The 20,682-nt window shown below is 43.1% G+C and overlaps 2 protein-coding genes across 2 annotated transcripts; one reads left to right on the top strand and one right to left on the bottom strand.

Annotated features, from left to right (window-relative positions):
• Positions 1-1,782: 1,782 nt before the first annotated feature.
• LOC136943896 (IgGFc-binding protein-like) lies at positions 1,783-10,697 on the bottom strand. Its single transcript, XM_067237380.1, has 13 exons — positions 10,688-10,697; positions 10,231-10,323; positions 7,701-8,918; positions 7,087-7,427; positions 6,374-6,947; positions 5,658-6,259; positions 4,781-5,351; positions 4,036-4,631; positions 3,350-3,917; positions 3,062-3,258; positions 2,838-2,976; positions 2,291-2,619; positions 1,783-2,195 (listed from the first exon to the last, which is right to left on the bottom strand). The coding sequence occupies exons 2-13, from the start codon at positions 10,277-10,279 to the stop codon at positions 1,902-1,904; spliced, it is 5,478 nt and encodes a 1,825-aa protein (XP_067093481.1). The 5' UTR covers positions 10,280-10,323; positions 10,688-10,697; the 3' UTR covers positions 1,783-1,901.
• Positions 10,698-16,024: 5,327 nt separating this feature from the next.
• On the top strand, positions 16,025-20,582 carry rbm42 (RNA binding motif protein 42). Its single transcript, XM_067237949.1, has 11 exons — positions 16,025-16,154; positions 16,414-16,476; positions 16,576-16,705; positions 16,990-17,059; positions 17,706-17,771; positions 18,036-18,427; positions 18,601-18,759; positions 18,922-19,059; positions 19,282-19,399; positions 19,490-19,684; positions 19,859-20,582. Exons 2-11 carry the CDS (start codon positions 16,418-16,420, stop codon positions 19,969-19,971), a joined length of 1,440 nt encoding a protein of 479 aa, XP_067094050.1. The 5' UTR covers positions 16,025-16,154; positions 16,414-16,417; the 3' UTR covers positions 19,972-20,582.
• The last annotated feature ends 100 nt before the right edge of the window (positions 20,583-20,682 follow it).

Below are 20,682 nucleotides of genomic sequence, written 5' to 3'. Positions count from 1 at the left end.
GGCAATTCATTTCAACCAGTGATCTCTGCCATAACAATGGCAATGCGTTCTCAATGAAATGTAAAATAGACTATCGTTACAAATCAGAGCAGATAGTAGAAAACTGAAAATGTTTGTGACCACGTTTGTGTATGTTTTTCTCTATATCTTAAAGTAAAATGTAATCTACAGCATCTTCTCAAATTCTGTGATTTACATCAGAATAACAAATTGTGATTGATAAATAATAATCACCCCCCCCCCCCCTCCCCTTCCTCCCCCAGTAACTTCTACAGTTGTTTCACTGAATGTCACAAATCATCTGTTAATTTTTTATGTTGAGCTGAAGCAGAATCCTCAACTCAGCATAGGCCTATAATGAAATGATTTAAGATTTTTAATAGCGTTTCGAGCAGTTTATGTTGAAATAGGTCTTGCTACATGGGGAAGTTTGCTTTTCTTAAAAATAAAAATAAGTTCAAAGAAAGGACTATTAGTCTTCTGACCCCCAAAGGAATTTGAGATAATAATAAAAAAAAGATTTAAATGATAGCATAAAAGTCACAATAATGCTAATAACTCATACTCCCACGTGGACTTGTGTTAGTCCAACAATAAGATGAACTGATGCTTAGAGAAGCCTTCAACATCTGGTCATGCACTTTTGTAGCATTAATGAGAAGGAGATGAACTGAGCATGAGCAGTAAGCTGCTTCTATTTTCCTCGACTTTCCTCTGACCAAGACGGAGAGGAAACAGGGGAATTACTGGAGGAAAGGAGAGGAAGAGGCAGCTGAAGATTTTTGGAACAAAGCCGTACAGCAAAAGTGACGAGGAGTAGTATTGTATGCTGCTCAGGCAGGTCAAGGTCCCAACACAGCCAAGGTCTTCCTGGATGCCTAGCAGCATACATTAAATTAATCAGTTTAATCAAAGCAAATAGCAGTTTGACACAAGTATAATGTTCCATTCCGATGACTGTCTAACTGAAAGAATTCTGTATTCTCGAATTTCACACCCATATGCACACACCCATACACACTCTCAGTACTGTATATAATCCCTAAAGAGCGCCCATCGTTTGGGGCCACCCCACTCTTCCATGAGTTCCTGGTGGGCCAGGATGCAGTGGTTCCATGCATAGTGACTGGCCAGCCTAAAGTTGAAGTCCGCTGGATCAGGGATGATGAGGTTGTGGGGCGAGATGGTAAGTGGGACTCCCTCACGGCGAAGGTTTCTGATTGTATTGGGGTGTTCTGGTTGTATTAGCTCAGCATGTTGCCTGCCTTGGGATTGGTGGAAAGGTGGCAATGAGACCAGTGTAAACCTCTTTTCCAGCTTTCTGTGATCTCATTTGAAACCCTTCATGGTGTTATTTATTGTAAATACACCACCATGTATTTTAACATACACCATGTTCTATATAAAATGAAAAATGTATTACATTAACAGTTGGATTTGAGGGAACTAAATGTTCTTGACTTACCTCTTACAAATAGTTAAAATTACAATATGTAATAGCTAATCCCAGACTACAGGATGCTATTTATGATGAACAGGATGACAGGACACCCTGGCACACCCTCCACTGTAATAATGTTTGACAAGCACTGTTGGCATGAATTAATTTCTTTCATTGTGATGATAGGCAGTTTCATGGACTGTTTTGGGTAAATATTGGTCTATTGCAAATGTAGGATGAAAGCAAACAATGCTAAAACAACATCAACCTTCAGACAACAAATGGATGGAAGTTCCAATACAGACAGGTAGGCTGGTGCACAAAAAGGAGACACATCACCAAGTGCTGAAATATATTTAGTTTTGATTATATGTATTATCTTGGCAGATAATCAAAAGATAAGGCTACATAAATGTTTGAGTTACATATTAGATCATGAAGACTAATCATCATAGGCAAATTAACGCTTATATTTATCATCAATGCTCCAAGACCCCGCCCACTCAGTGATGTTGGTTGTCAAGACCCCTGATGGCATGGTGAAGTCGTCTTTGGGGTCACCGTTGTAGTTGCCGCAGATACCTTGGAGGTTGCCATAGTAACTGCTCGATACTGTGACCATCACAAGTGTGCTCCAGTCAAAGCTGACCTCTAACCCCACAGATGATTGGATGGTTCCTCTAATGCCAGACACTGTGATCTCGATGTTGCCAGACTCGAGAATGACTGGGAGGGACTTGCGGACACCATCCACCTGGGAAATGTTGAGAAACAAAATATTTTAAAAGAAACCAAGATGGAAATTTTTTACAATCATCAGGGATCTAGTGATTAGTTAACAAAGCCCACCTCCACACTTCCCCTCTGGTCAGACAGGATTGAGATACGGCGGCCTAAGAGGTACACAGTTGTGGAGCGGAGGTAGGAACCTCTAGAGTTTCCCCGCAGCTCGTTCTTAGTCAGGATGGTGAAGTCGGTCAGGGTGGGGTCTTGTTTTGTGGTGTTGACCAGGGTGTAGGAGCGGGTGCCCTGGAAGGAGAAGAGGGTCCCGTCGAAGGTGGAGAAGTGGGGGTCTCCCATAACCCAGCATACAGCCTTAGACAGAGCCTCACACACCGCCTGGTCCTTCTCCACCACACAGCGCTCCTTTTCCCTGCACTGCATGTCCACACATGGATCTGGCCACACAAAATTACAAATGTGGGTAAGATACTGCTTGTTGAAAATAATTCATGATATACTATGGACATTATATGCTGATTAGGAGGTTCTACTTAGTATGTGTGTGTTTCTGTACTGTTTGCAGCATTACTACTTTACACAGTTAGAATCACAAAACAAATCTCTTCACGCATACCTCTGAGGTAAAACATAGATTTACTTTGTAAGTTATTACCTTTCAAGTAGCAGCCCAAGACTCCGCCCTTCACCCTACACTCATCCCCCTTGTCACACTGGTTGTTCTGACAGGTGAACTGCCCTGCTTTGCAGCTGCACACCTCTTGACACTCCTCCATCATCACCGACTGGCCGGACTGACAACGACAATCAACATCATTAACAACAATACTAGCTGACAGTAGGTTATTTTGTTTCGTGGCATTACGAGTGTCAAGTCACCTTGTAGTACTTCCCCTTCACCACACAACCACAAGTGTCCATAGCAACACACACTCCCCCGTCAAACACCAGTCCTTCATCACACTGACAGCCCTCCTGGCAGGGGGGGCAGCGGGCAGGGGCACTTAAGGAGGCACAGGTGGAGGAGCAGGTGTCAGAACACAGCTCATAGTGTGTTCTTGCCGGACACTGTAGGGCTGGATTGGGGAGGGAAAGAGGGATATCAGTGACACAAAGGAGTAAAAGTAGGTCCGATCATTTCTGTTGTCAATATCAAATGTGACTCACGACAGAAGGAGTTGTTTCTCCAGCTGATTACTGTGGCACCAGCCCCCTGACAGAGAGATGCATACATCTGGATGTGTCGACACAGTACTTCCTGTCCCCCTCCTGGGAGTGTCAATTCTTTCACACACGCCTCATAGTAGCCGGATGGGGGTACCACTGCATGGCAGGAAGCAAAAGGGCCCTGGCGTGCCCTGATGATGTCACAAGCCTTCTCAGACTCTGGCTTTTTCTGCGGCTCAGGTTCTGGACAGACAGACCCGTTACATCCTGTCTGACATGTGACCCCTTTATCTGATATCACCCACCCAGCGGTGAACGCCCCCTCTGAGAGTGCCTGAGTGTTGTCGGGCAACCGGAAGTCGTCATTAAGTTCGTTGTTATAGTTACCACAGAGACCAAGAGTAATGCCATTGTAGGTGGAGGGGAGATGCACTATAACCCCGCCCACGGTGTCATAGGTCACCTTTAGGCCAAAGTCTGTTACAACAACAATATTTACTCCATTCTGATTGACCAATACTTTTCCTTCACCTATGGACAGAGGAAGATGGGCCCTGATTTCATTCACCTGTCAGAGGAGAAAGATAACTTTAGCTGGTGTCAAGTGTATTATGTAATATGAAAGGAAAGATATAAAGAGATAGAGAGAGAGTCGGATGAATGGATGGAATCAAAGGGATACCTACCTCTACTTCCCAGACGAGTCCAGGAATCATGGTGATCTTGTAGATGGATGTCTGTATTTCAACCCTCCTGGTCACTCCCCCCTCGGCGGTCTGCTGCTGTACTATCACAGTGAAGGGTGTCATCCCTCCATCCTGCTCCACCTCCACTAACTTATACACACAGTCCCCGTACACACTGAATGCACGCCCATCAAACGACTTGTACTCCCTGACCCCGCCCACATGGCAGGTGCTAATCTTTTTTGGGACGCAGGCCAGCAGGCCATCCCTTAACGCACACTCTTCATTGGCTCCACAGGTGAAGGTAGTGTCACATTCAACTTCACCATTGTCAGCACATACACAGCGAGGGCTACAGTGCCCCCCAGTGCCTGGGATGAACACCTGGCCGCTGGTATAATATTGGCCCTGGTACACACAGCCACACTCTGCCACAGGAACACACATGTTGTCGCTAAGCAGGAAGCCGTCATCACATATACATCCCTCTCTACATGGTGCCCTAAAGCAGCTGTCATCCTCCTTTAGTTGGCTGCAAGTCTCAGGACAGCCTGGGGCACACACCTCGTACTGGCTGTTGGCTGGGCATGAAGATGCTAAAACACAGTAATACACACAGAGATCACATACACGGTAAATAAGCTGAGGGTTTCAAGAAAGGAGTCCTTCATTCACGATGCATACAGTAACTGCATGATATGAGTGTTTGCTTGCACGCAAGCACTTATATGTGTGTTTAACTCACGGCAGAGACTGTCTGATCTCCAGGTCTCCACTGTGGCTTGTGCATCCTGGCAGGCAGTGGTGTAGGTTGTGAGGGCGCTACACAGGACAGATGCATGGCCTCCATACACACATAGGTCAAACACACAGTCCTCCAGGTAGTCCTGGGGGTCTACCTTGGCGTGACACTGTCTAAACGGGCCAGACTTGTCAGTTATCCGGCCACAGTACACCCCCGACTGATATTTCTGCCTCTGGGTTGGGTCACATTTTGGACACTGGCCCCCTGGGCAATCATTGGAGCATCCGACAGCTCCACCCACCTGCCAGCTCGACCCGAAGGCAGTGGGATTGGGAGCTGAGCTTCGGTTCGGTTTGAGGAAGTCATCACCCGGTTGGCCATTCCAATTCCCACAAAGGCCGGCGGTGAGGGCCGAGTATGAGCTGGGCAGTGTAAGAGCGACGTGGCTCCTCCAGTCAAACTTTAAAGTGAGGCCAAAATTTGTCCTTACCACGCCATAGTAGCCAATACGAAGCACTGACAACTGGCCAGACTCTGCCTCAAACGGAAGGTTTACATACTGGCCGAGTATCTGTAGACAGAAAACATAAGGAAAATAATATGAATATAAAAGAGCATTCAGTCCTGTCAGCATTTCACTGTCTGAATGTGTCAGTCTGTCTGCAGCAACGTTACAAGTTAAAGTATTTCAGAATGTTTATGAAATTACAATGGCAGCTACTGTTAATTTAAGCTTTTGTAATAAATAAGTCCTCAGGATTGGTTGACAGCAGTTAAAGCACAAAACTCTATAATCTTTATATCGTATAAATCTTATATTTCTATAATTGCTTCCAGCAAGATGCAGTAGAACTGTAGAAATGTGTCCACAGCTTACCACAACTTTTCCAGGATTGTCGCTGCTCAAGGTCAGGGTATGGTTGAGGATGGTGATGGACACTGTCTTGGTGTAGGCCACTGCCTTGTTCCTCCCCCGGTTCTCGTTCTGAACCTGAACCTCAAATGGCGTCAGCAGGGAGCCTGTACCCATCAGACGGGACAGGACGTAGTTGCAGGTTCCCTGGAAGTCAAACCTCCGGCCATCAAAGGTGCGGTAGTGGGGGTCACCAGAAGCTTGACACGTAGCAAAGGATGTTGGATAGCAGTCTCTTATGCCGTTGCGTAGCTCGCACACTTCTGACTTCTTACATGTGGTGGATTCACACTGAGCCTCTGCCTTTCCAGAGACACACCTGCACCTCGTATTACATTGGCTGTCGACCCAGAATGTGGTACCTGCAGGGTAGTAGCGGCCCTGGTACTGGCAGCCACAGCTTGTGCTGCGCACACAGCTTTCCCCACTGAGGACAAAGCCACTGTTGCATTGGCAGCCCTCCACACAGGGTTCCTTACACTGGGCTGGGGCGTCTAGATCAATGCAAGAAGCAGGGCAGGCTGAACCACAGGCATCATAATGGCTGTTGGCTGGACACTGCAGAGCTGGGGAGAGGAGACATAAAGTTAATAGCTGAAATTAGGAGCGTATGCGGCGAATGACACCATCCAACAAGAGGACACAGAACCGGAGGGAAGGAATAAAGACAAAAAACTTACGGCATGTAGCATTCGTCCTCCACTGTGGACTGATCTTTACACCCTTGGCCAGACAGGCGTCATCATAGAGTTTCAGGTTGTCACAGAAGAACATTCTGGCGCCTTTGTTGATACACACGTCAAAGATACAGTTGTCAAAGAAAATGCTAGGGTCCAGGGCCTTGTGGCAGCTGGCAAACGGCCCGTCCGTCTTGGTCAGGATTCCACAGAACTCGTTTTCCCCGTACCTTTTCTGGAGCTGGGGGCTGCATTCCGGACAGCTCCCTTTACAGTCGTCATCGCAAAAGCTGTCTTTATCGTCACCTTTCCAACTCTTGGCAAACTCAAGCACCGTGGGGAGGCTGGTATTTAAGGGGCTAGTCCGATCATCTCCACGATCACCGTTGTAGTTTCCACACAGACCCCCAAGGAATCGGAAGTAGCTGCTGGGAACAGTAATGTAGAGATGCATGTTCCAGTTGTACTTGACCTTCAGACCAAAGTCAGTGGTCAGGACAGCATAGCCCCTTCTCTGTACTATGTCCAGCTTCCCCCCAGCCAGGCTGATTGGAAGGTAGACAAGCTCTCCGTTTACCTGGGAAAGAAGGGGCATGATACCACTCATTAGTCCTCATTATTTATTTATTTATTTATTTACCACAGACCTACCTACAGCATAAGTTTATGCTATATTGTATGTCTGAACTCATATTTCCGAACATTTGATCTCTCACCTGCACCATAGACCTCTGACTGCTAATGACCACAGTCTGATTGTAGACAGTTATGGTCACTGTCCTGACATAGGACACTGTCCGCTTTCCTCTGTGGTTGTTCTTGGTCAGTACTGTAAATGCGGCCAGTCCCTGTGTCAGATCAGTAACTGTTGCCATGGTGTAGGTGCAGGTGCCCTGGAAGTCGAACCGATACCCATCGAAGGTCTGGTAGTGGGGGTCTCCTACCGCATGGCAAGTTGCCTTGGAAATGTGAACACATTCACCTTTCTTGCACTCTTCCTTCTCCCTGCATTTGATCTTGTCACAGGGATCCGGAGGAGGAGTAGGAGGCACTGCAGCTAAAGGTGGGCAGGGAGGGGTGACACAATGTTCACTTTACACTTCTCAGCTCGAGAGTTTTAGCAGAATATATCTGTTTACAGATATATATATATAATATATATATATATATATATATATATATATATATATATATATATAAAGGATTAAACAGTAATATTTCTGGAAATGTGTTGTCTGTCTCTAAAGGAATGCATCTGTGTAAGCATTGTTAAGGTGTAGGATCAAAGAACTGAGTATGGCGTAGTGAAAAGTAACATCAAAGAATTTACCTGAGGAGCATACGCCTGAGGTACCATAGCCCTCGAACTGTTTTCCTCCATAGACGTATACAGACAGAATTGAGTCTCCCTCGATGATGAAATGATCCTGTTTCTTACCCAGACTGACAATGCTCCACACGTACTTATCATCTGGCAGGAAAGTGTTCCACTGAATCTTGTTTATGGTCTTTTTGCCATAGATCTTCACACTGTGAACCCCCTCCCGCAGTGATAGAACTATTGCAGTACTTTTGAAACCATCCAGGGTTTCCACAGACCAATCGCTGGCTGACTGGGAGGAGGGTAGGATAGAGGTCAGGAAGGGGTCGAATGGTTTGTTGTTGCTGTAATACATCACCATCACCTTCTTGTTACTTTGGATCAACAGAGGAGAGTCAAATGTGACACGCTCAAAGAAAGCCTGGCCAGCTTGGAGTTTCTGACTAGTTGCGGACTTCCCCCGAATAACTGTCACCACTGTGCCATCCTCAGTGGCTATGATGTGGGCCTGGTCCTTGGAGTGTCCAGCTGGGTGCATAGCAGGGACAAGGTAGGAGGTGGACAGGAGGTGAAGTGGAAGGAGCTGCTCATATACGTGGCTGCAATAGCCTTCTAACCAAGAGCACTGGTGCCCTGCCAAAACAGCCAAAGGGTGTTGTGACTTTACCTGCATCCCGGTCAAACTGGAACTACTCTGCAGCAGGTAGCTCTGATACGGCTTCATGATTACATTAATGTTCTGGCCAGCCTTCCAAGTTCCAATGCCATTGATTTTGACACTGGTAGGTGACTGAAAAGTGACTGTGTTGAGCTGGGGTCCGTTCACTACAGCCAGCAGCTTCATAAAGCTGTCCCCATGGGCAGGGGTGTAAGCCCAGTATTCTACCCCCAACTGGTGGGACGGTAGTACTTTGGAGCTGTCACCCGTATGATCGCGGGTGTTAAAGGCAACCAATGAAACATCGGCACTTGAGGACACCTGGACAACGCTGGAGGAAAGGCCAGATTTTCGGAGCTCTGCTCCTCCAGGCAGCGTCACCCATTTGGTTTCCTTCCCACCTAGCCTTACTGTGGTGGTGAAGCGGGGGGATTCGAGACGGATCTGCACCGTAGCGGGGATCCCTTGGGAGGTGATGGCCAGTTGCAGCTTCTGACCTCGATAATTCTGCTGGTAGTTGGTCAAGAATGCTGTGACAAACTCTTTTCCTACAGAACAGCCTTGTGTCACTGCAGACAGAAGTAGGAGGACGGGAAGGGAAGAGAAGGAGAAAGGAAAGTGGAAAGGTAGAAAGACATTTTGGAGATTGAGATTTTTGAAAATGTAGACTTTTTTTATTGCAGTTCCCACAGGTTTTGAAAATCCTTGAAGGTTTTTAAAGACATTAACTTTGAAAGTGCTTGAATTCAAGTTGATATATACTGTATACATGTTTATATATACACTGAAAAACAAACCATGAAACCATATACCAAATATAGGATATGAATAGAAATGCTTGTCACTCACTGTTCTATTCAATACAAAACTAATGAATTTGCTCTTTCAAATGGAGATAATACTCTTGGGATTTCAATGAAATCTTGCAGAAGTTCAGTGAAATGTGGAATTGTAATACTGATCCTCCCTGACAAAATCTGCACTAATGAATGTATGCAGTGTATACTATTTTTACTCATCATTCAAGTACAATATTTAGGTTGCTTTTTCAATTATCACACCCCTGTAGATCCATCTGAGCCATTTCAAAATTACATTGATAGTTCTTCCATGTTTGGTTTGTTACCATTGCATTATCATTATTATTAAGACAAAAGCATCTTTGCTTAAATATTTTGATCAAAGCAAACCTAAATGAATGTGTCCTGTTGAAAAGCAGCAAGGAAATTCACCCATGCAATAGGTTTCTTACTGTCAAGTTCAAATACTTTTTTTGTCAAACAATACAACCCAAAAGTTAATTGTTCTGCCATGCAAAATCATCATCAAGTTTTAAATTGATAAAGATTTGTAATTACAGTAAATCAAGATAACAAATACGGAATACGTGACTTCAGTCCCTTGAGAGTGAGTTCCAGGATAATTTAACTCCACCAGCTGTTTTCCCATTCATTGTTATGCAATAACAGACTATTCTACTCAGGCTCCACATTCTTTTCCCATCATAAGTTTGGCAAACCAATCTCCCTCATACCATGTTTTCTCCTGTTCTGGTTAAATCCAGTTTAGAGTGGAGTTTATTAACTCTGCAGAGTTTATTAACTGCGCAGATAGTGAGCCATTTAAGGCCCCAAAATCTAACCTCAAGTAACCTTCCCTGGTTTGCCTCGCTGTCGCTGTCCCATAATCAATTTCCCACGACACAGTTGCTATCATATCCATAATGCTGAATATTGTTTTTGAAGTATCTCTTTATACAATGTGTTCCCATTGCTACAATGCTAACATATTTTTACTAGAGCCTAACACAATGTTTATTTCATCTCTTGGAAGATGTTACTGCTTTCAGTAATAACATTAAAAGTGAAAACTGGTTCTTACCTGAGAACAGTGCCACGGCAACACATAACAGCACAGGCTTAGTCTTCATGTCTGATTTATTGTGAGATAAAGGTCTCTTTTTGAAGCTGAGCCCTGTAATATATAATGTGTAAGATAAACATCAATACAATTTAAAGTACATATCAAAAGACAGAAGAGTTCAATATAAGGTACACATCAAAAAACGGAATAGTTCAAATACAATCAAGGAATAATACAAAATAATAAATTGAATATTTACTATAATAAGTATTTGTAGGTTTACTACAACTGTTTAACAAGTTTCAGAACCAGGATTGAATCTAAATGTTTTAACTGCTATAGACCAAGAGTGCCCAATGTAGTCCGCAATACACTCATGTACTTTAAGTAGTTTCCAATAGGCAATGCATCATACTTCTTACAGTAACTGCATTGTATCCAATGTAAAAATGGCTGGAAAGTGTGGATACTATACCTGTTAAGGCTCTTTGCAGAAGAGGTGAGATGTACAAAGAGGAGGATACTCTTATATAGAGATGAGATCAACCCATCCTTCTACAATCCTAATAATTCAACAATATGACGCATGTGATGCATGCATGCAAGCATAACGTCTGTGCATATTGATTTAAATGCTATTAACAAAACACCACTACTGAAGTTTCAGGAAGACATTCCATTTATTATAGACAGACCATATGCTGTATGGACCATACGCTTGACACAGGATATAATTTAACCACATCCTAGATAACAAACTAAACAGCTCATTCTGACCTTTTTTCCCAGTCATAATCGAAACAGTACAGTACTGAAACATTGGATATGCATCTGAACCACATCATGGAAAACTATATGACACAACCAAGTAATTTTTCCCAATTATGTAAACTAATTGTTATACAGTAAAACAGAAAGAAAGAATATACAGCATCCTGTCAAATAAATGTGGGATCGATTTTAAGTAAATTTATAGCAATTACATGTCATATATAATGCCGACTGTGGCTGAATAACGCATGTCCCAGTATGCGTAAAATAAGACGAGGGCCCCTCTCATTGGTGCGTGCCAACACAATTGAAGCTCAGCTACTGAAGTAATTGTTGTCAAACTCCTTACTTAAACTTTGAATCAAAAGTACATAAACCACCTGATCTTTTGTAATGATAACATGTTCAGTATACTCAGGGTGTGTATTCTGTACACTTGTTCTACACAGAATGTACTTTTGGTGGATTAGGCTTGGTTGAGCATGACTAGTTGACACGTTTAACTATGAAATTATTTCATTATATTTCACAACAACAAATTCAGAATTGTTCCTCAATCATTTGTCTAAATAAACTTTTAATACTCTTTAGTAGGCTACAATATTCAGCCTTGTCAAGCTGGGAATAAATACCAAAAACCTAATCAAACATTTGCTTTCAGTTTAGAGAGAATGTTAATTAACTTTATCCACACGCACACATCTGTTGACATACGTTTCAAAACGTACAGCACCCGATCAAGACAGCTATACTGGAAATCCCCCTTCTTATTTGAAAACAGACTTCCGTCTTAGAAACTGTGCATTAGGAACAAGTTTTATTTTTTAGATGGCTGCGATGTTTATTAGATGTGCTAAATAAGTATTATCAAGTATTGAGGTTATTATTAAGAGTTTTAAGAGGGTAATTTTGTCACATGAATGAATACGCCATTCTTGCCGGGATGTGCTATTCAGTAGTCAAATATCCTTTGTACTTATTTTTACTTGACCAATTACAGTAAATTGATTTCCAATAGTGTAGGCCAACTTTAATACAACCAAAAACTCACTTTAAATATTCTATAAGTTGGGTCACATGATCATGACTTGCTTTTCATAATTAATTATGTCATAACTCAAAGTTAATTTCTTTTGTAACAGAATCCTGATATTCTCAGGACAAAATCATTTCTGAGTGGTATAATAATTAACATAATTGTCAATAAAGTTAAATTGAATACTCATTCTCATTATATTCTAAGCATTTAATGACTGGAGTCCTTGACCCACAGACATAAACATTTTTAATCACTTATAGCAGATGCTTTCATCCAAAATAACGTTTCAAAGCAACACATCCTTTCAAATAAATGTGGGATCGATTTTAAGTAAATTTACAGCAATTACATGTCATATATAATGCCGACTGTGGCTGGATAACACGAGCCCCAGTATGCGTAATAGAAGACGGGGGCCCCTCCTTGGTGCGTGCCAACACACTTGAAGCTCAGCTACTGAAGTCATTGTTCAGTTAAACTCCTTACATAAACTTTTAATCAAAAGTACATAAGCCACCTGATCTTTTGTAAAGATTACATATTCAATATACTTAGGGTGTGTATACTGTATGCGTAAAAGAAGACGAAGGCCCCTCTTCTTGGTGCGTGCCAACACAAGATACTATACAAATACAATGAACTGGAAATCCCCTTTCTTATTTTAAAACAGACTTCTGTCTTAGTTTAATTCATGGTGAACGTTAGAAACTGTTTTATTTTTTAGATGACTGCCATTTTTATTCGATTTGCTAAATAAGCATTATCAAGTATTTAGGTTATTGTTAAGAGTTTTAAGAGGGTAATCTTGTCACATGAATGAATACGGCCTTCTTGCCAGGATGTGCTATTCAATAGTCAAATATCCTTTGTACTTGGCCCGCAAACTGTTACCGCTTTCATTGGTTACACTCAATATAGCATTCTCTTTTGGAAATACAATTTACAATGGCCAATTACAGAAGATTGATTTCCAAGTGTAGGCCAACTAATATAACCAAAAACTCACTTATACTCACAAATATTCTAGAAGTTGGGTCAAATGATCATGACTTGCTTTTCATCATTAATTTGTCATAACTCAAAGTTAATTTATTTTGTAGCAGAATCCTGATATTCTCAGGACAAAATTATTTCAGAGTGGTATATAGGCCAAACCTTGCTCTTTACCAGATACTTGTGACTATGTATAGTATGCCTAATTGCTTGCATTAGCAACAAATCATTTTAATTAATCAATTTGCTGCCTTTCTGCAAGACACCAAATGCATATCCATTTCTGATCAATTAACCTTTTTGGTTATAGTTATTTCACTCAGGCATTCAAATCACCTGCTTCCATCATATACAAACAGTACAAAGAAAAATATAAAATACAATGCTACAACTATTTATTTAGCATAAAGGCATATGTACACACATGAATTATAGTACTGTGTTTCTTGAATAAATAGTCAAGACGCATGGATTTCACAATTTATTGTAATGTAAACATTTTGAGTTCACACAGACTGAGCCTGAATACCATACCTTTAGGTACCTCTGTTACCTAAAGATTAAGGTTTTCAACTTTCAGTGTTGAGCTCATAAGCACCAGTACCACCATTACTCCAAGCACTACTCCCAGGGGGAAACACAGCACCATCCTGTCCCTCTCTGCTACCCTACAGCAGTCTGCAAAAAAGAGAGAGAGAGAGGGAGTCTAGAGGGTGAGTACATGAAACCTTCCCTTTTTTGAAACATTAACTAACAGTAGAAGGTATGACTTCTACTGATCACAAGTTACCTGCCCACCCCAGTAAACTCACAGCTGATCAATAATACAGCTTGCTGTTGAGATGAGGAAGGTGGTCGATGGTTAGTGGATCCTGTGTAACTTATCTGGTGAAACAGTTGTGTTTAATTACACCCTTCCCAAACTATCCACCTCTGAAACAGAACAGCTCAGTAGGTTCACTATCTCTTTGTGGACATGAAAGGGACTAGTACAGTATGCTACCTGGTAGAGGGTGTAGAGTGAGCGACATTGTAAAGCTCTGGTTCAGCACGGGGTGTCTTAGCTCCGCTGTAACAGTCTGGGTGGTTTTGGATCTTAAAGTCAGCTCACTATGCAGCCTGTAGCTCCCCTTGCTTTCCTTCTCCAAGATGGTGACGTTGCTGCATACGATGCTCGGTTGCAGGTCCACGTCCTGGCAGCTCCAGTGGACCTCTGGCTGGGGGAAGCCCTGAGAAGATGTCATATTGACCAGGACACTGTCACAGGTGTACCTGACTGACAAAGTTGGCTCCTGGTAAGGTGCTGTAGAATCAGAATCAGAATCAGAAAGGGATTTATTCGCCATGAAAGTTTGCACAGACAAGGAATTTGCTTTGGCAGGAAGGTGCATACAATAAACATATACCTAAAATTTAAATATGTGGACTAACTATACTAAGGGTACATGAACTAGCAGTACTAAGTGGGATTAGAATAGAATTAAATATACAATAAGGCAAAATATAATAGGACAAAGGGTTTATTATCAAAAACCAGGAAAGAGACAATGGGTAATAATGACAAGACAAAGACTGGACACAAAACAGGAACCTAAATACACAGAACCAAACAAGACACAGGTGGACACAATGACACTAACGAGAACTGAAACCACTGAACGAGACACAGGTGAAGACAATGACAGATACAGGGAAACACTAGGGCAGGGTAAAACCGAAAACGGGGCACTGCTGTGGCAGTGACGATCACTGTTAGTTGAAGGAAAGAGAATAAAGGTAAAATCATCTATGGCAGAGGGTGCCCTGGTGGCGTACCGGTTAAGTGTGTGTACCACATAGGCTGAGGTCTGCAGCACTATGGGTTTGATTCAGGCTCAGGGCCATTCTCTGCATGTCTTGTTTTTGTCTCTTATACTTTCACTGTCCAATAAAGTATGAAAATGCCAAATGGTCAAAATGCCAAAAGGCTTATATATATTTAAAATGTCTATGGTGTGTTTTGCACAGTAAAACTGCTACCGTAGCCTTATACATTACATGAGGTGGATCTTATTTTAGATTAAAATGGCCAGGTGGGTTTTAGGAGTCTGCAGTCATGCCATAGCTGTGTTGTACAAATAACAAGACTGATGGGTAACTTGAGCTTGCTTAACATTTCAGTAAAACAAAATAAATTACCCATAACTATCGGCTCTGTATCCGTCTGCATGGTTTCCACTTCATTAGTGACAATACACTTATAGATTCCCTTGTCACTGGGTTGGACACTGGTCAATCTGAGAGAGGCGTTGCCCTCAGCAAGCTGCTCCTCAAAGAGATGACAACGTCCTTTATAGGCAGCACTCTGTCTGACCAGTCTGTCTTCCCCATTGTAGAAGCTGTGCACCACCTAGAAAAAGGAGAGTGATATTTTAGCTTGCTGACTTGTAGAGTTGGCTTGTACTTTATTGATCCCCATGCACTATTACATCTTCATTGACATACACACTACAACATATATTTAATACAAATTGAATACAAAGTAACAGGATCTTTAAATAAAGAAATAAATAAGACAAATGTACTTTAGTACAAATTGAATGGGGATAACAGTTGTCTGTGGCCTTCCTAAAAATAAACTCTTCTACTTTCCTAAGAATTTCGCTGCCAGTTGATGATCAGGTTATACAGATTCAGGTCCTTATTAGTTGAAAACACACAAGATATGGTAATGTCACTCCCTGGCGCTGCTACCACAGGTATCGACGTGGTGACTGGCCATAGAATAGGTGCGTTCGACTTCATGCAGCGTCGGCGTCGCCTGCAGTCGCCTGCAGCCCGGCTGACTTGAAGCAGCCAATGGCGTTCTCAACTTCAAGGGCCGCCGGTGCTGCATGAAGTCGAACACACCTGTCGACCACCTGGTCGATACAAGCCGAAAAGCCCCCCCATGTGCCCCAAGCGAGATTGCTTTTTTCAGTCAATAGGTGGCGGTCTAGCATTTGCCACAGAGGAAGTTGCATGCTAACAGAAGAAGACTTGCGAGCTATTAGGTCTGTATTTAGATACAGTAGCGCAGATGTAGTTCAAGTAAATATAAACACTTATTACGACAATCCGATAGAATACTTTTTGAACTAAAGGAGTATCAGCGTTTAAAGTAAGCCTACAAAGTGTGATTTCTGTTTCGTGTTAATTTGTGTGTGTGTCAACAGCTAGCTACTTGTATCGCTAGTTAGCTTGGCTAATGTTAGCTGATTTTGGTATCACAACCTTCATAAATCAGTTACTGTGTGTTCGCTAGGCTAGCTTGCTAAGTCGACATAGTGGAGTTACTAGTAGTAGGTAAAGTAAAGAACCTCTTACGTGTCATTCGTGTTCACGCACGTTCTACAAATTCCATATTATTGTACCTGCAGTTACATGATGGCGTTGAAATCGGGAGAAGAGCGATTGAAAGAGATGGAAGCCGAAATGGCGCTGTGAGTAGTTACATTGCCCTGTTTATAATAAGTGGTTGGTGGGTGTAAAGTCAGTTGAATGCGCACTAGTGTAAGCCATCACTATTCCCAACCATGCAGGTTTGAGCAGGAGGTCCTGGGGGGTCCGATGTCTCTGTCCGGCGGTGGTCCCACAGTCTTGGAGGGGGTTCCTGTGGCCCTAGCGGTTCCCATACACCGTCCAATCATTGGAACAAACACATACAGACAGGTAACGTTACCAAATGTATGAGGCACCTACACACTTTCACAAATGAACACATGTGGATGTGCTTACCATACTTATAAACTCCTGTTTAAATTGTGATTATGGCATGGTGTGCATGAGTCTACGCCTACCAGCAGTTCTGACATTATTGATCCTTTCCTTCAGAAACCTAGTTCAGATCGACTAGACTACTGACTGAAATGATGAATATAAGTCATGCCTTTTCTATCCATCAGGGAAAACCAGCCCCACATCTGAATATCTGAATCCATCTCCCCTTTCCTCAGGTACAACAGACCCTGGAGGCCCGAGCTGGCACATTTGTTGGTCCACCACCCCCTGCCTTTGTTGGCCCAGGTAACATAGCTAGCTAGGGGGTCAGATGGCTGAGCGGTTAGGGAATCGGGCTATTAATAAGAAGGTTGCCGGTTCGACACCCGGCCGTGCAAAATTACGTTGTGTCCTTGGGCAAGGCACTTCACCCTACTTGCCTTGGGGGAATGTTTATGTACTTGCTGTAAGTCGCTCTGGATAAGAGGGTCTGCTAAATGACTAAATGTATCAAATGTAAAATGTATAGCTTTTAAATGACCATGTTAGTCACAGAGAAGTTATAAGATTATACAATCTGTAAATTGTAGTGTACTGAAAAAACCTTACATGCTTAGCGCTGAGGGGTATAAGAATGTTTTGTTTGAATTCTTTATTGAATTAGTAGGCTTTTTTATACTCTTTACTCTAGATTATTATTCATCTGTATCCACTTTCGCGCTCAGCGATTAAACTGAAAAATTGCGTGATTGCCGTTTGTAAATGCAACCGAACTTCGTTATGTGCTTTTTTGGTGGTTTGCATTTGATGCATTTAGTGAAACTATTGAACAGTTTTCTGATTGCTATTGATGAAGTGTCTGTCATGGTAGACATCACAATCGTTTTATCACCAAGGCCTACCCCACTCAGATCATCAGTTTATGTGATGATGTCCGTCTCCTTGTCTCCAGTACCACCAGTCCGACCTCCACCCATGTTGAGACCAGCATTTGTCCCTCACATCTTGCAGAGACCAGGTCAGTTTACATCTCCAATCATCCCCACTTGTTTTCACTGCTTATAGGTTATCTGTCAAAATAGAAAAATACTCACACACCCATGTCCCATACTCTGTTACACTCACACACTCACAAACAATCCTCTTAATCTAACGTATTTACGTTGAACCAGGGCTATGCCATTTAGAAGTGTACATACATAATTCACCACACTTTGCATCCGTTTTATAATCATATGAGATATTAATGAGATATTTAATGTTCCTCTACCCGTGTTTTCAGCTGGTCAGAGAATGCCAGGGATGCGTGGACCCCCCCCTCAGGGCATGATGGCCCCTCCTCTGCCACGTCCCCCTCCACCACCACCAATGATGATGGCCCCTCCCATGCAGGGTCCCCCTCAACATTCCATGACCCCCCCAATACAAGGACCCCCCCAGCACCAACACCCCCCCCAGAACCAGCATCAGCCACAGCATCAGCCTCAGCATCAGCATCAGCCTCAGCATCAGCCCCAGCATCAGCCCCAGCATCAGCCCCAGCATCAGCCCCAGCATCAGCCCCAGCATCAGCCCCAGCATCAGCCCCAGCATCAGCCCCAGCATCAGCCCCAGCATCAGCAACAGCATCAGCACAGCATGGCCCCCATGGGACACTTGGGCTCCACACCCTCTGTCAGTGGCTAAATAATTCAGTATATATGGATAGCAATGTCCAACAATGGATCATGTTTAATTGCTCCATTAAAACACCTAATCACTATTATGAGACAGTACACCACCCCCACCCCTCCCCTCTTCTCTAACAGACCATACCTGGTCTGTCTTCTCTGCTCTCATTTTCTCAGGTAGGGCCAATGGGTCCCATGGTGTCTCCACCCCCCAGGCCTGTGGCGCAGCAGCCTCCCAAGATCACCCCATCAGTCATACAGGCAGCCCCCACCGTCTACACAGCCCCTCCAGCCCCCAAGAGGCCTGACATCCGTGCTCAGAGACAGGCGCGCATGGTAAACACATAGCCTTCCTTCCACCCTCAAAACATCCCCCACACAAACATTACTTTAACAAACTATTTCTAGATCATGTTTGAGCGCTTACTGTTAATTGGTGTTTTTTTTATAATGTAATGGACGAAGATACTGATTGATCCTATGTGCTGCCTCTGTCAGGAGGAGCTGGCTGCGTCGGTGGCAGAGCAGCAGGCAGCAGTAATGGCTGCCGGACTTTTGGAAGCCAAGAAGGACTCTGCCTCGGACGACAACATCATCGGACCCAGCATGCCTGAGCCAGAGCCTGTGCACCCTGAGGTAGGCTTCGATCTCTATGGTTCATTCTAAAAAATTTAAAAGAATACCAGCACACCTCACCCCAATACACTTCTGGAATTTTAAGATGAAGGGATATTAGAACGGTGTGTCTATAGCTCATCTCAATCTCATAGCTCGAAACACTGCTTAAAGCACAATTGCAGCATGGTTTGTGTGTTCCACTAAGGTAGTCGTGCCTGTGATTGAATGTTTTTGGGATAGCCAGCAGATGGCAGCGTGGAAGAAAAAAAGAGGGGGAAACAAGAGAAAATGAAGAAGTGTATTCGCACTGCAGCTGGTACTAGCTGGGAGGACCAGAGTCTGCTGGATTGGGACTCAGGTATGCAAGTCTGTTTCCTCTTTCCCCAACACCGGCACTTTTTTCCATGCTCTCCTTCCTCACATATCCGTCGCTTATTTTCGCTTCCAGATGATTTCCGGATCTTCTGCGGTGACCTTGGCAACGAGGTGAATGATGACATCTTGGCGCGTGCATTCAGCCGCTACCCATCCTTCCTGAAGGCCAAGGTGGTGAGGGACAAGCGCACAGGGAAGACAAAGGGCTACGGTTTTGTCAGCTTTAAGGACCCTAACGACTACGTACGAGCCATGAGAGAAATGAATGGTGAGCTGCAGGAAAGGAGGGGCCTTATTGTGTGCAAGTTGATAACTTATACTCAAGTCATCAGATTATCTAATTGATTTATAAAAGACAATTAAATCATACTTTTTTTTTTGTCTTAGAGACCTTTAATGCTTGTCTTAAAAACTTATTATTTGCTATTTTGTGTGCCCACAGGCAAGTATGTAGGCAGTCGACCGATCAAACTGAGGAAGAGCATGTGGAAAGACCGGAACATGGAGGTGGTACGCAAAAAACAGAAGGAGAAGAAGAAACTGGGGCTTAGATAGGAAGTTATTTGTGTGTGAGTGAAAGTTGTCAACTGTGTGAGACCTGTGTGATTGACTGAGTGTAGAGCAGTCACCAGTCTCCCAGTTAGAGGACTGCTTACACCAGCTGTCAACTAGCTTGGGCCACATTTATGTTAGAATGACTAAAACAGAGAGGTGAGTTACTTTTTACCCTCTTCAATTGGATGAAAGTTTCAAACACTATTCTAAACCTGGGAAATTAGGCTTTGACTAACAGGTTTTGGCTTTATCCTTGGCCCTGATTTGAAAATAAGGCATTCCACTCAACTCATTCTCCACACAACCCTCAGTGCCAGGACTGTCAAAATGTATGGTGTCTATAGTACTGCTGTTTTTGTGTGGCAGTTTGTCCTCTTCCCCTCAATACTACTTAGATTGTATGCCTAAAACACCTCTGGCATTTTTGTTTATAACAATACCGTAACCAGTGTCTCACCCAATTACAGCATTGTTCAATTTCACTTACAGTGTTGATCAATGTTCTATGTTGTTCACACATCCAACATTTTAGATTGAAACTCTCAATGTTTGTACAATACTGTGGATGAATAGGTTGAAGGAAAACGATGTAAACTATTTTCAATAAAATACAACCTTTCTTAACTGTTGTCGTTGGATGTTCACACATGCTATTGTTTTTTTAAATGGTGTCAAGTAGATCAGCTCAAATCTGCTCACACGGGGGCGCTC

This window comes from Osmerus mordax, chromosome 6 (genome assembly GCF_038355195.1).
Source record: "Osmerus mordax isolate fOsmMor3 chromosome 6, fOsmMor3.pri, whole genome shotgun sequence".
In the NCBI taxonomy this organism is placed as follows: Eukaryota; Metazoa; Chordata; class Actinopteri; order Osmeriformes; family Osmeridae; genus Osmerus; species Osmerus mordax.
This window is presented reverse-complemented; position numbering and strand designations above follow the sequence as displayed.

What these genes read in the sequence shown, in the direction of transcription:
- LOC136943896 (XM_067237380.1), bottom strand. Translation starts at nt 10,279, where the DNA reads ATGAAGACTAAGCCTGTGCTGTTATGTGTTGCCGTGGCACTGTTCTCA. An exon ending in CTCAGGCGTATGCTCCTCAG is followed by an intron (nt 7,428 to 7,700) that starts GTAAATTCTTTG and finishes GCCCACCTTTAG; the next exon opens with CTGCAGTGCCTCCTACTCCT. An exon ending in GAGAAACAACTCCTTCTGTC is followed by an intron (nt 3,259 to 3,349) that starts GTGAGTCACATT and finishes TCCCCAATCCAG; the next exon opens with CCCTACAGTGTCCGGCAAGA.
- rbm42 (XM_067237949.1), top strand. Translation starts at nt 16,418, where the DNA reads ATGATGGCGTTGAAATCGGGAGAAGAGCGATTGAAAGAGATGGAAGCC. An exon ending in CCCTGCCTTTGTTGGCCCAG is followed by an intron (nt 17,060 to 17,705) that starts GTAACATAGCTA and finishes CCTTGTCTCCAG; the next exon opens with TACCACCAGTCCGACCTCCA. An exon ending in AGCCATGAGAGAAATGAATG is followed by an intron (nt 19,685 to 19,858) that starts GTGAGCTGCAGG and finishes GTGTGCCCACAG; the next exon opens with GCAAGTATGTAGGCAGTCGA.